Source organism: Chrysochloris asiatica, unplaced genomic scaffold, assembly GCF_000296735.1.
Source record: "Chrysochloris asiatica unplaced genomic scaffold, ChrAsi1.0 scaffold00169, whole genome shotgun sequence".
NCBI classification, from domain to species: domain Eukaryota; kingdom Metazoa; phylum Chordata; class Mammalia; order Afrosoricida; family Chrysochloridae; genus Chrysochloris; species Chrysochloris asiatica.
The window spans coordinates 5,778,730-5,792,869 of NW_006408687.1; the positions used below are offsets into that span (position 1 = coordinate 5,778,730).

Sequence of the window (14,140 nt, forward strand, 5' to 3'; positions counted from 1 at the left end):
GTCTACTTCTAGGTCATTTGTCTCAGACATTTTATCTTGTTTCTGGACATGTGCTGATATGGTCATCTGCTTTTGCTTCTTGGACATGTTTAATGTTTATCTGTGGCCTTAATACTTAATTGAGTATGTGTTTTGTTAATTTTTTTATGCTTTCTGGTTGCTTCCAGGAAGATGTGATCAGGATGTGGGCTTCCCTTTTCACTCTTCTTATTGCTTAACTCAGAGTCACTTTCACAGGTATTGTCTGTTTCCCTGGTATATGGCAGTTGGTATTGGCTCTTGCCTGGGTTTTGGTGTTTTATAGAGTGTGATTGTAGCTTGGCTTTATGGCAGTGGTTGCTGACTCTTCTTGTGTAATATAGGGAGACAAAGAGTCCTCCAAAAGCACAAGGGGGGGCATATAACAGAAAGACAGCACCAGCAAAAAAAACCCAAGAAAACAAAAACAAAAAAGCAACATCAACAACAACAAAAAGACAAAAGTAGACTGAATACTGTAGTCTATAATCACAGAAAAGGGAGAGGAGGGAGAGGGGAAAAAAATCTGTAGCCTAATATGTGTATAACTTTAATGTCCTCTCTCCAGCTTCTTGCCTTCAAAGCTGCCTGAGAGATTTCAAGATGCCACTGTTGGCTGTTATGCTGTACCTCAGGATTTGATTGAACTTTCAGCCTGTTTTGTTTTTAAATTCTCTTTCCCTGTCCTGGTCTTTCCCATATTTAAAAATTCAGTTCAGGGCCAGATCTTAGGCTGAGAGTATCTGTGCACATAGGTTGCAGAAGAACCCACCAGTGGTGAGGGTGGGGGGTGTCCACTTGCTCAGGCACCCTCCCCCCTCAGTCACCAGAATAGAGGTGCACAAACAGTTGGGGGGCCAATGAACAGATACCAAAATAAAAAAGAAAATCAGAACAAAGCAAAACCGACAAAGTGTATTGTCCACTTTTGCTCTGAGGTTTCTGCGGCGTTTTCCTGTGGTGTGTTTGCTCCCCCACTTGGTCTTGCCATTTGGTTTTGCTCAAGCTGGCTTGGGTCTGCCGAGCCCAGCAGATTCAAAGTATGCAATTTCTTACTTTTGCTACAAATTCACTACCTATAATCCTTCAAACCTTTTAAATACTCCTATCTCTGTGGTTCTGAGATTTGGAGCTCTGCCCTGGATCTGCTTTGCCTGTGGTATCGTTGATGGCGAACTTCACTGCACTTCCACCCTAACTGCCATCAAGTGCTGCCTCCTGTCATTTATTTCTTGACCGTTGTTTTATGAGTGTGGATAGTGGACCCAAGTAAAATGAAATCTTTGACAACTTCAATCTTTTCTCCATTTATCTTATTATTTAGATATCCAGTGGTAGGGATTTTTGTTTTCTTTACATTGAGGCACAATGTTACTTGTTTTTAAACTCTAAGTCTCTCATGTTGTTGTTATGTGCCATGGAGTCAGTTCTGACTCATAGCGACCCTGTATAGGGTTTCCGAGGCTGTAAATCTTTACAGGAGCAGAAAGCCTCATCTTTCTCCCACGGAATAGCTGGTAGTTTCGAACTGCTGACTGTGAGATTAGCAGCCTGATTCATAACCACTACGCTACCAGAGGTGAATAATGGAGTTTTCCAGAATGTAGCACTGTAGTATAAACACTCGACTGCAAGGTCTGTTTGAATCACAAGGTAGGCAGTTCAAGCTCACCATATACTCCTTGGAAACCCTAGACAGGGTCACAATGGGTCAGATTGACTTGACGGCACTTAAATGGGTTGCAACCAACTTTTTAATGACAACAACCCGATATATAATATCATAACAGACTAAATGTAGAAGTAGATATATGCCTCTAGTTTTCTATTAAGCCAGGCATTAAAGAGATTTGCAAAAAATACAAAACAATAACTTGTCAGTGATTATTTATTATTTTTTTGGAAATAAGGAGTCCTGCTGTGGTGTTGTGGACTGATGCACTGGACTGCAAAGTCAATTTGAACCCCAAGGTTGGTGGTTCAAGCTCACCAGATGCTCCTTGAAAACCTATACAGGGTCTCTATGGGTCAGAACCAACTAGACAGCACTTAACAACAACAATTTTCATAATAATATTAATGTTTGCATATAATAGACTTCCCTTTAATATTTTTAAATGAATTAATAAGTATTTTTAAAGCTTCAGTTTCATCTTCTCATATTAAAAATATTGAGAGAAATGACCCATTTAAACAAAAGCTCTTTGGAGTCTCCAGTAACTTTTATGAGTGTCAAGTGGTCCCGAGACCAAAACATTTGAGAATAGTTAATTGAGAGGAACAGCCCTAGAAAGAAAGGTCACAGCCATGTGCCATGTAATGTCCACTCAAGCAATGTCCGACTGCTTAAGCATCTGTGTACTGAGAAGGAAGGGCTAGTTGGGCAGGCAGCCAGGAGGTGGGAGAGTGTTGTGTTTGTGTTGCGGTGGCAGCCGGAACTGCGGCCCGAAGCTCAGCTGTAGCACTGCTTACAGCACCCACGCCATGGGGCGTGGTAGCCACTGGTCTGTGCGCTGCTTATCAACACTGTGGGTCGGTGCCTGTGGGGAGACCCTGGGCTGTGGCTGCTTAGCTCAGTCCCTTGGTTCTGACCAGGCTCCCCACGAGCTGCTCAGAGAGCACTGCTCCCCTAGAGGCAGCCAATTTCAGGTGCAAGTTTGCAAACCTCAAGTTAATGGAGAGCCAGAGCAGCTTGCAAGGGGGTTATTTTGATACATGTATCGATGGACTCAAGCGTGGCAACAGTAGTGAGGTTTGGTCCAGGATTGGGCAGTGTTTCGTTCTGCTGTGCAGAAGGTCGCTAAGAGTCAGTACCGACTCGATGGCACCTAATAACAACAACAACAAATATCGAATATATACAAGCATATGTACTATATAATATGGTGTTCACACAACATCCAAACCACATAATGTTCCATCCTACAGAATATACTGTGGATGTCAGAGTCTATTCTTCCTGGAGGAGGCAATGGGGAGTCTTTGAAGGTTTTTGGACTGGGGAGTAGGTAGATCACTTTGAATTGATGAAAACATGTATACACAATAAACACCAAAAAGGCCACCACAGTATCCACAGAAAAGGCTGAAGGCAGTTCCAAGAATTTGAGAAATATCTTAGAGTCCGAATTAGTAAGATTTCATGACTAGAGATGTGAGACCAGGGAAAAACCAGCGGTAGTAAGGTTTGGGCATAAGTGCCTGAGAAAGTGTAGTGCCACTTACAGATATAGAAGATAGAGATGGAAGAGATTCTGTGGAATGATCATTGGTCACTATGAACCTTTGTTGTTGTTGTTAAGTGCCATCGAGTCGGGTCCAACCCATAGCGACCCTGTACAGGGTTTCCGAGGGTGTAAATCTTTACGGGAGTAGAAAGCCTCATCTTTCTCCCGCGAAGCGACTGGTAGTTTTGAACCGCTGACCTTAAGGTTCGCAGCCCGATTCGTAACCACTACGCTACCAGAGCTCCTTAGGTGCTCCTAAAATAGTCATTATTGTTGTTAAGTGCCATCGAACCGGTTTCAACTCATTGGACCCTGTATAGAGTTTCTGAGGAGCGGCTGGTAAGTTCAAACTGATTTTGCGGTCCAGTATATTATCCTGCAGCTTCACACTAGGACTCCAAAACATCCATTGTTGCTGTTAAGTGCCATCGAGTTGGTTCCGACTCATAGTGACCTTGTATAGGTTTCCAAGGAGTGGCAGGTGAATTTGAACTGCAAACCTTGCAGTTCAAACCAATTTTTCAGTCCAGTGCATTATCCCACAGAGCCACTCTAGGACTGCAGTGCTTAAGCATCCAGGGGATGCTTAAGGGGAGCTGGGTATTTTGTAGCCTTTGTTTGAAACTTTACTTAGCATGTTATGTATTAAGTAGCAACATAACAGAATAAGAAAAGTCAGTTCTCCACAAAACAAACATGACTCTCAAGAGTTACTTGTTGTTGTTGTTAAGTGCCGTCGAGTCGGTTCCGACCCATAGCGACCCTGTACAGGGTTTCCGAGGGTGTAAATCTTTACGGGAGTAGAAAGCCTCATCTTTCTCCCGCGGAGCGGCTGGTAGTTTCCAACCGCTGATCTTAAGGTTCGCAGCCCGATTTGTAACCACTACGCTACCAGAGCTCCTTTACTAGTTGCTTTTATTTGTTATTTTGCTCTGTGTGTGTGGATTACAGTTGCTGCTTTCGATGATTTGGCTGAAGAGGTTTCTAGAGTCAGAAGCATTAAGATGCTGATTAAAGAGATGTGCTGCAATTACAAAGAAATGTGGCCACGCAGCAATCCTGGTATTCTTTCTCAGGCTAGTCAAGTCTGAGTTTTTCAAATGTCCAATTTCTCATAGTACAGAACATTCACATACAGTTGAAATATTTTTGCTTATGTCCCATACCTTTTAGAGCTCCTATTAAGCATTAAAATCTCTTTTCCCAATTTGAATGCAGATGCCATCTCCATGGGAATCACACCATGATTCTCACCTGTTTATAAACACACCATTGCTGAAGAAAGCCTGCTGAGCACTGGAGCTTGTACCACCAGCCCTGCTATTGACCCATCAGCATTTTCTTCTCACCACAGACAAGCTCTATAATAGAGCTCTGGTTATCTATAGGACCCAGTGCCTGGCTCTTTTCTGCCCCAGGCCTGGCATTAGGCCCTTTCCCAGGTAACTCAGTGGCAATGTGTGGTTGTCAACATGAATATGAGCTCAGGAGGGGAACATCCGGCTGTATAAGACCTGTGAAATCATCATGTTATCCTTAATTTCATTGTTGTTGTTACGGTTCTCACTCATAGCAACTCTGTATAGGGTTTCCGAGGAGCGGCTAGTGGGTTTGAACCACCAACCTTGGGGTCAGCAGTCCAGTGCTTATCCTACAGCACCATACCAGGACTCCATCATATTGTTGTTGTTGTTTTAAGTGCTGTCAAGTCATTCTGACTTTTAGCGACCCTGTATAGTGTTTCCAAGGAATGGCTGGTGGGTTTGAAACACCAACCTTGTAGTTAGCAGTCCAGTGCTTATCGTACAGTGCCACAGAAGGGTTAATTAAATGTTTGACCAAATATAGTAGGCTCATTTTTAAGTTGATAATTCTGTATGGCTCTGAATGAGGTTATAAATATAAAAATGGCCCTTGGTAGAGAAAAGGTTCTCCACCCCTGCTTTAAAAAGGTGTGTGATCCTGGCAAGTTGGGTAAGCAATCTGTCTTCACTTCCTAATCTACATTAATGCCTCATGTATTAATAAACTAAGTAAGTTTAAAACACTTGGAAAATAGTAAGAATAAAAATATGCAGTAAATAGTTGCTATTTATGATAAAATATACTGCTATATTTCCAGGTAAGAAAGAAATCAAAGCCTTCTCTTCAATTTTAGACTAAGCAAAAATTGTTTATAAAGTCAAGTTCACTCTATACTGACTAAGTAGCAGAGACAGAATCTATTTACACTGTCTTAATTCAGTGTACCACTGATGGATAAACACTGAACTTCTAACCACAAAGTCAGTGGTTTAAACCCATCCGAAACACTACACAGGGTTGCTATGAGTCAGAACTGACATGATGCCAGTAAACTACAATGACAAATTCATTCACTAGGCAAATATATACTGAATGATTACTATGTGGCACACATTACATGTGATGGTGAAGACACAGAAATGAATAAGCCCCTGCCTAAGTGGAACTTGGAGTCCTGGTGTGGTGCTGTGGGATAATGCACTGGACTACAAGGTCGGTTTGAACTGCAAGGTCAGCAGTTCAAACTCACCAGCTGCTCCTCAGAAACCCTATACAGGGTTGCTATGAGTCGGAATCAACTCAACGGCACTTAACAACAACAGCAACGGAACTTTAGGAGCCCTGATGATGATGTAGGCTAAACACTGGACAGCTAACTGCTAGGTCAGCAGTTCAAACCCACCCGCTGGTCTGTGGAAGAAAGATAAGACTTTCTGCTGCTGTAAAGATTTGCTATGCATCAAAACTGACTCCATGGCAGTGAGTAACTGGAAGTTAAACAATAGAAATCATTTTTATATTTTGGCATTCTTTTATAGGTGGTGAAATAGAAGAGGTAAAAACAAATTTGTTTGTTTTTCAGGTAGTCAGCAAATAGACCTCTTGATGATAAACAACGTGGGGGAAGGGGCCATGTTTGTGTGGCTCGCTGGGATGTTCTCAGGGCACATTGCAGTACAAGTCCTTTGAACTAATTGTACGTTGTGAAAACCAGGGGCTGGTAAGATGATCTCTTACCTGCTAAGAGTTTCACTTGATTTGCTGCCTTCCATGGAGTCCCTCAGTGAGTTGTTGCTTCTGTTGGTAGAAGGGTGGGAGAAAGTAAAGACAACATAACGGCATTTTCTTACCAACACAGTAGTGAAGGTTTGTTAGAAAAATCATTTAATCTAAGATGGTGAAGTGATATCATCTGACAGGTAGCTAGGTAGGTTGGAAGTCTGAGCTTAATAATAAAATGAAAGTGGTTCTTGATCTTAACTTTTGGACAGGCACAGACTCAAGAGTGAGGATGGGGCACTGACTGTTACTGATGGAGAGAAGCTTTAAGGAAAAGAAGAAATGAACCTTAATGGGGGAAGAGCAACACAGTAAAGGAGAATGAGAATCACTGCACAACTCAAAGAATGGACTCAGCATCACTGAATTGCACCTGTAGAAATGTTCGAACTAGTGTATGCACTGCCATGCACAGCCTCAACAATCTTTTATTTATTTATTTATTTTTTGCTGTCAAGTCAGTTCCCATTTATTGCAATCCATGTATTATTTCAGAGTAGGATTGCACTCAATAGAGTTTCAATGGCTGCAATGTAATAAAAGTGGATCATAGGGCTTGTCTTACTTTTTTTTTTATTTAAAGTTTTTATTGTGAGATGAGTGACAGTTTACATGGGAGAGCATCAGCTTTACATTCATCCTATTGTATTTCGTTTCATTGCAATGATTACAGTCCCCTCCATGCATCCTCATTCAACAGCATTTGCTTCCATTCCCTCTGTTTTGTTTTGTTTTATAAAGTTATCTAATAACCTAAAATTTTAAAAGAAAAACTTATTTTAGGAACCAATGCAGGAGTCAGAAAAGGCTGGTGACAAGTGAAAGAGCTTCTTCCACGCCATACTGAGGGGCTACATAGTTCTGCAGCAGACAGTGAGGAGCTACTGAAGAATCTCAGGCAGCCGCCTCTGTGTCTTCAATGAGCAACAGATTAATATTAATTAGGGCCACATCCCCCTGTCTTTGGGTTTAAGTGTGTCCTCTTTTAGAGTCTTGCTTTGGGTTATAGATTTCATTTCTTTACAATTTTAGCTATATTCAATGATTGATGAAAACAGGACCATTTTCAGTAGGTTCTTACAATCCTATATTGATCTTGGTGTAATTTCTGGCCCACTCTTCTCTCAGAAGTTCTATAAGCCACTGTAAATGAATGTAAAAGTAGAAAAGGTTCTTCCACTTTTTTATATGCTACCACAAAAATAAATTCATACAGGTAAACATCAACAAAATTTAACAAGCAATACCCCCTATGAGGAGTCCTGGTGTGGCACTGTGGGTTAATGCGCCAGACTGCAAAGCCGTTTGAACTGCAAAGTCGGTGGTTCAAACTCACCAACTGCTCCTTGGAAACCCTATACAGGGTCGCTATGGGTCGGAATTGACTCGACTGCACTTAGCAACAACAACAACCCCCTATGAAGCTGATTTTCAGAAAATATATTACTTTAGGGAACCCTGGTGATGCACTGGTTAAGCATTTGACTGCTCATCAAAATGTTTGTGGGTTGAGCTAACCAGCTATTCCATGGAAGAAACATGTGACAGTCTAGTTGTATAGACTGTTGTTGTCATTGTTGTTACGTACCATCAAGTCAGTTCTGATTCATAGTGACCCTGTATAGGGTTTCAGAGGAGCGGCTGGTGGGTTTGAACTGCTAACATTGGGATTAGCAGTCCAGTGCTTATCTTACAGCATCACACCAGGAGATTACATCCTTTGAGACCCTTTGGGGGAAGTTCTACTCTATTCTGTAGGATTGTTATGAGTTAGAAGTAACTAAACAGCAATGGGTTTAGTTATTTTTGGTTAAATTATTTTAGATTCCATTGAATGCTTAACAGTTTCCTATCAACTAATCTAATATTCCCATCAATTCTCCTGCAAACTGTCCAAGCAGAATTCTCAAATTACTTGGCCACATATGAAATTCAAGTCTAATTACTTAGATTCAGAGTCTCAGGTTATATTCTTACCTATGGCATATCTCTGCTCTCAGACTTGATTCAGTAATGCAATCTCTTACTCTATCATCTCTGTAAAGACAAATATAAGTCATAGTCAACTGTATAAGGAACAACTTCCAGATATCATGTATTTTTAGAATAAGCAACTGCTCATATGTATTTACATCTTCATTAAGCCACAACAGTAGACTTTATGTCTCCAAGCAAATGTTTGCAAAGTGCTGCCATAGCAGTAGCCCTTCGAAATGCTTTCCTTCCATGAGTTTAGGTGCTGGTGACAAGTTCTTTCATAGAATGACAGTAAATTAACATAAACTTTCAAAAGGCAGGAGCCAAATGTATTCATGTTCACTACAATTCATTGCAGCTCAAGCCAGTAACTAGTGGTTGAGGTGATGGAAATCTGATCAGGGCAGTCTGCTAACCTTGTGTAACGATTAGTGCTTGAAGCCAGGGACCCTCACTTTTAGCCTGGCTTTGCCTCTTTGCTTCATAGGAAAACACAGGCCAATCTGTGCTTAAATTTCCTCATCTGTCAAATGAGCACAATACGACTACACTGGCTTTCAAGACATATTATAGAGCTATGGAAACTAGAAATGTGCCCTGCAAATATAAGTATTCTTTGAGGGAGTAGTCAATAGAACATTTTAGAAATTAAGTGATTCAGAGAGTGCAAGATTGCACTTGGTAACTAAACTGCTAATCAATATCTTACTATTAATACTAATACTACTATTAATAACAGATAAATCTAGTTAATATTTTGAAATTTGGGCTGAATACATACTAATTGAACATCCTAGGAAACTAAAGATTGTTTATATTACTATTAGATATTTTCCATATAATCAAAAAATCAGTATTATAAGATTATAACACTTAAAATATAACATATACCATACTGAAATGCTTTAAAGTAGGTTTATTTGAATAACAGTATATAATAAAGGAAGAAAATATAATTAGAAAAAAAATGAAAATGTTATTGCTTCCTGCTGGTTTGTGTAGTAAAGGGCTGGTGAACTGGCTGACTCCTTTTTGGATCGGGTCTTTTGTTAATTTGTTATAAATCATTGGCATGAATACCTAGAGAATCAAGGTGATTCCTATTAGGGTATGCCTGGAGGAGTAAGTAGTCCCCAAGGTTCTAGATTCTGAACTACAACTGTATGATTGTAGGCAAGTCAATTAACCTTTTGAAACTTTTCTTCCTCATTTGTAAAATGTGATAAATAAACCCTACCTGGTATAAAGGGTTATTGTGTTAATCAAATAAGGTAACACATATTCAGTCTGCTAAGAATTACAATTTACCATACTCATGGAACTTTGGGTACCACCTTGCACTGACTACTTTCTGAATAGAATGACTCTACTGCTTTTCTTTGATATCAATTTGTTTTACTTTTACTGAACTCCTCCACATTCATATTGTCTTCCTTGGTAACATCAGCTACTTTTCAAATTTATTTAAATCTCAACACTCTGATGATGTAACACATGGAAAAACCTAACAGAAAACCACTCGTGAGAGAAGCTTTCACATGCTGAAGGACATACTGATATTACACAGTCACTTACAGGCCTCCTAGAGATGGCGTTCTCCCATCGTCCTCAGACTTGCTCAGAGGCACAGAGGGATCATCATTGATTACACTTCTCAGCTCTTGGAGAAGTTGTTTCAGGTCTCTCGTTGGATCTTCCTTCAGTGTGTTAGATTTGATAGAGTGCTAAAAATAAAGAGATATAGAAAATAAACACACATTATTTTTCCAAATTCACATGCTGTTTCCTATTACAAAATTAACCCAAGTAATTCAAAATTGTGGCAGAGCAAAAAAAGAAAACAAAAATTGATGGTATCTCATTACCCAGAGAAAATCACTAAAAATTAATCAATTGTCAATATGGTACCATCCCCCTGCTGTTGAGTCAATTTGGGGCATAGCAACCCCTTTAGGACAGGGAGAACTGCTCCATATGGTTTCTGAAGCTATAAATATCTGTGGACGCAGACTGCCTCATTTTCCCCCCACAGGATAGCTGGTGGGCTTGAACCACCAACCTTTCAGTTAGCAACCCAATGCTCAACCCATTGTACCACCAAACCCCCTTAATCAATACAGTTCTATATCTAATTTACATATGCTTAAGTGTGTACATATGGTGGTGGTGTGATGTGGGGTCAGTTCCAACTCATAGTGACCCTGCGAAAGGGTTTCCAGGGCTGTAAATCTTTATGGGAACAGAAAGCTTCATCTTTCTCCCACAGAACAGCCATTAGTTGCAAATTGCTGACCTTGAGGTTAGCAGCCCAACTCGTAATCACTACGCTATCAGAGCTTCGTTAACTGTGTACATTTATCCACACATATATTTGGGGTCAAAGTATACAGATCTCTTTTTAAAAAGTTTGGACAATATATATGAATATCTTTAACATGTTATTAAATATTTTCTACTATATCCATTAAAATAATGTCAGTATTGTCTAAATTAATTTTATAAAGCAACAGAATTTTAGTGGAACTCTTTAGAGATGTTCCACATTTACCTAGAAGGAAAGAGATTTCCAACTTTTTCAAACTGTGTGACTTGGCATTTGAGAGAAAGATATGACAATTTTCAGACTTATATCCAGTGTCCCTCCAATGAAGAATCAGACAAGTATGCTCTTAGTAAGCTCATCAAGAGGAGAAGTCAACTCATAGTCAGAAGTAAGCTGGTGAGCAGGTAGATGAGTCATCAAGTATCAAGTTATTCTAGCCTGAGGTGTCCATCCCAGTTTGGGTTCCATGTACCACACAGATTAGCTACTAAGGATGAACACTGCAAACAAACAATTTTCTTGGGACTTTTTCATGCCAATTAAGAGCTGATGCTAAATGATATAATGCTTACATTCTTCCCATTCCCAAACCTCACTGACAAACCACACATACTATCCAGCTGAAGATATTCAAGCAGATGATCCAGTTTAACCAAATACTGTTGGTGTTGATCTTAGCCTGGTAGCCATAACTAATGTGGAATAAAATTTTATGTTGTTGCTAGGTGTTGTCGAGTCAGCTCCAACTCAGAGAGACCATACACACAACAGAATGACACACTGCCAAATCCTGTACCATTCTCACAATTGTTGCTACACTTGAGCCCATTACTGCTGTCACTGTGACAATCCATCGCATTGGGAGTCTTCCTCTTTTTTGCTGACCCCCACTTTACTAAGCATGATGTCCTTCTCCAGGGACTGGTTTCTCCTGATAATATGTCCTAAGTATGAGAGATGAAGTCTGGTCATTCAGGCTTCTAAGGAGCATTCTGGTTGTACTTCTTCCACCACGGATTTATTTGTTCTTCTGGCAGTCCATTGTAGTTTCAATACTCTTCTCCAACACCATAATTCAAATGCATCAATCCTACAGTCTTCTTTATTCATTGTCCAACTTTCATATGCATATGAAGCGACTGAATATACTATGACTTGGGTCAGATGTGCTTTAGTCCTCAAACTGATATCTTTGCTCTTGAACACTTTTTTAAAGAGGTCTTGTGCAGCAGATTTGCCTAATGCAATGTTGTTTGATTTCTCGACTGCTACTTCCCATAAGTGTTGATTCTGAATCCAAGCAAAATGAAGTTTTTGACAACTTCGATCTTTTCTCCATTTATCGTAATGTGTTGGTACTGTTGTGAGGATTTTTGTTTGTGTTTTTCTTTCACTGAGATGCAGTCCATTCTGATGGCTATAGGCTTTGATCTTCATCAGTAAGTATTTTAAGTCATCTTCACTTCCAGCAAGCAAAGTTGTATCATCTGCATATTGCAGGTTATTTATTTTATAGATTTATAAAAACAACTTATCTTATAAAAATTCAGTCATTTTAGTTCTAACCTTGAAATTTCAGTGCAGCACCTAGACCTTGAATCTTCTGCCATCTAAAAAATTTATCTAATAAGTTTTACCAAAGCCAGGGCACAATGGTGGAGTAGTCAGACACACTGAGACAACCCTCTGTAATACCAAGCGAAACAAATACAGAATATGATTTTAGAACCCTGAGCATCAGGAGATAGGATAGAGCAGTGGACTTGAACAGGAGCAGTCAGAGAGAAGAAAAATGGGCAGATTGTGGGCTGGTGTGGAGTGGCGCAGCCATCTTCAGCTTTTGTGAGGGGATATAGTGACCTGTGAGCACAAGACAGTATGCGGCTAGAGGTTGGTGGCAAGGGGTACAGTTCTCCCTTGTTCCCATGACCAGTTCCCATCCTCACCAGCCCAGCAGCCAGTAGCACCCCATCCTGCACAGCCTCTGCTCTTCCTGGGATCAGAGATCGGGCATTTATTGTTGTTGTTATGTGCCATGGAGTTGGTTCCGACTACTCATAGTGACCCTGTACAGGGTTTCCGAGGCTATAAATCTTTATGGGAGCATAAAGCCTCATCTTTCTCCTGTGGAACAGCTGATAGTTTCGAACTGCTGACCCTGAGGTTAGCAGCCCAATTCATAACCACTATACTACCAGAGCTCCTTTGGTATTGGGCACAGAGGCCCTGTTGTTGGAGGCACATGAACCTACCCTGAACTACACTACACAGTTAACAGAGAACTAACTGCATTCACACTTTCTCTCTCTACAATATCCATTATGTCAGGTGGTAAGTACCTGAGAACACACCAATCAAATATAAATATAACACAACAATGTCTCAGAGAAAACAGACAATTTCAGCTTACATGGAGAAACAATACAGAGTGCTTCAAGCAAGTAATAATACACTGAAAGGGTAAAGAAGAAGAGTTGAAGCAATGGGAGGTTTAATTACCAAGTTTAAAGAAAAATCATTCAATATTCATCTGCTATAGGAATAATTAAGGAGCTCTGGTAGTGTAGTGGTTACAAATCGGGCTGTGAACCACAAGGTCAGCAGTTTGAAACTACCAGCCGTTCCACGGGAGAAAGATGAGGCTTTCTGCTCCCGTAAAGATTTATAGCCTCAGAAACCCGTACAGGGTCGCTATGGGTCAGAACCGACTCCACAGCACATAACAACAACAACATATGAATAATTAGGAAAAAGAACAGCAACAACAACAACAAAATTCTGAAGAAAGCCTAAGCTTTATGTGGGTCACTATCAAGAGGAAGAACTTACATGTAACTGGAATTCCAGACCCCAAAGAGAACAAAAAAAGACCCTAGCAAATATTGTCCAAGAGTTGTTGGTAGAAAACTTGCCTAACATGATGAAAGAATGAGAAGATAATCATTCAAGAATGGAATTAACTCCAAATAGGAGAGACCCCAAAAGAAAAACAGCAAGACATATTACAATCAAACTTTGCAAAACCAAAGACAAGGAAAGAATCCTGCGAGCAGTATGGGGAAAATGAAAAGTTACCTACAAAGAACTAATAAGACTGAGCTCTGATTTCTCAGCAGAAACCATGTGGGCAAGAAGACAATGGAAATAAAACTCTGAAAAAGAAAGAACTGTCAACCAAGAATTCTGTATCAGGCAAAATGATCCATCAAATATGATGGCAAAATAAGGTCATTTCAAGGTAAACAGAAATTGAAAAAAATTTTTTAAACCACACCAATCTTACAAAAAATACTAAAGGAACTTCTTGGGATACAGAACTAGTAACAATGGACAACAACCTGAGACTAACATACATGCCAATATCATCTAGACTCAATGCACATATGGAAATATTTAGAGACAAACACACTAATAAAACTGAAACTTGAGAACCAGAGATACAGTTTTAACAACAACAAAAACCCTAAGTAAGAAGATGGAATAATGTAGTTACAGAACTTCCAAATGAAGA

At 40.0% G+C, this 14,140-nt stretch overlaps 1 protein-coding gene across 1 annotated transcript in view; it reads right to left on the reverse strand.

Moving 5' to 3' along the window:
* The window catches only part of CCDC158 (coiled-coil domain containing 158), a 116,570-nt gene that overhangs the window by 17,986 nt on the left and 84,444 nt on the right, over nt 1–14,140 (reverse strand). The window contains exons 18-20 of the mRNA XM_006871582.1: nt 9,882–10,030; nt 8,307–8,366; nt 6,288–6,347 (exon numbers count right to left, since the gene is read on the reverse strand). Coding sequence (XP_006871644.1) covers nt 6,288–6,347; nt 8,307–8,366; nt 9,882–10,030 — 269 coding nt within the window. The remainder of the gene's footprint in view (nt 1–6,287; nt 6,348–8,306; nt 8,367–9,881; nt 10,031–14,140) is intronic.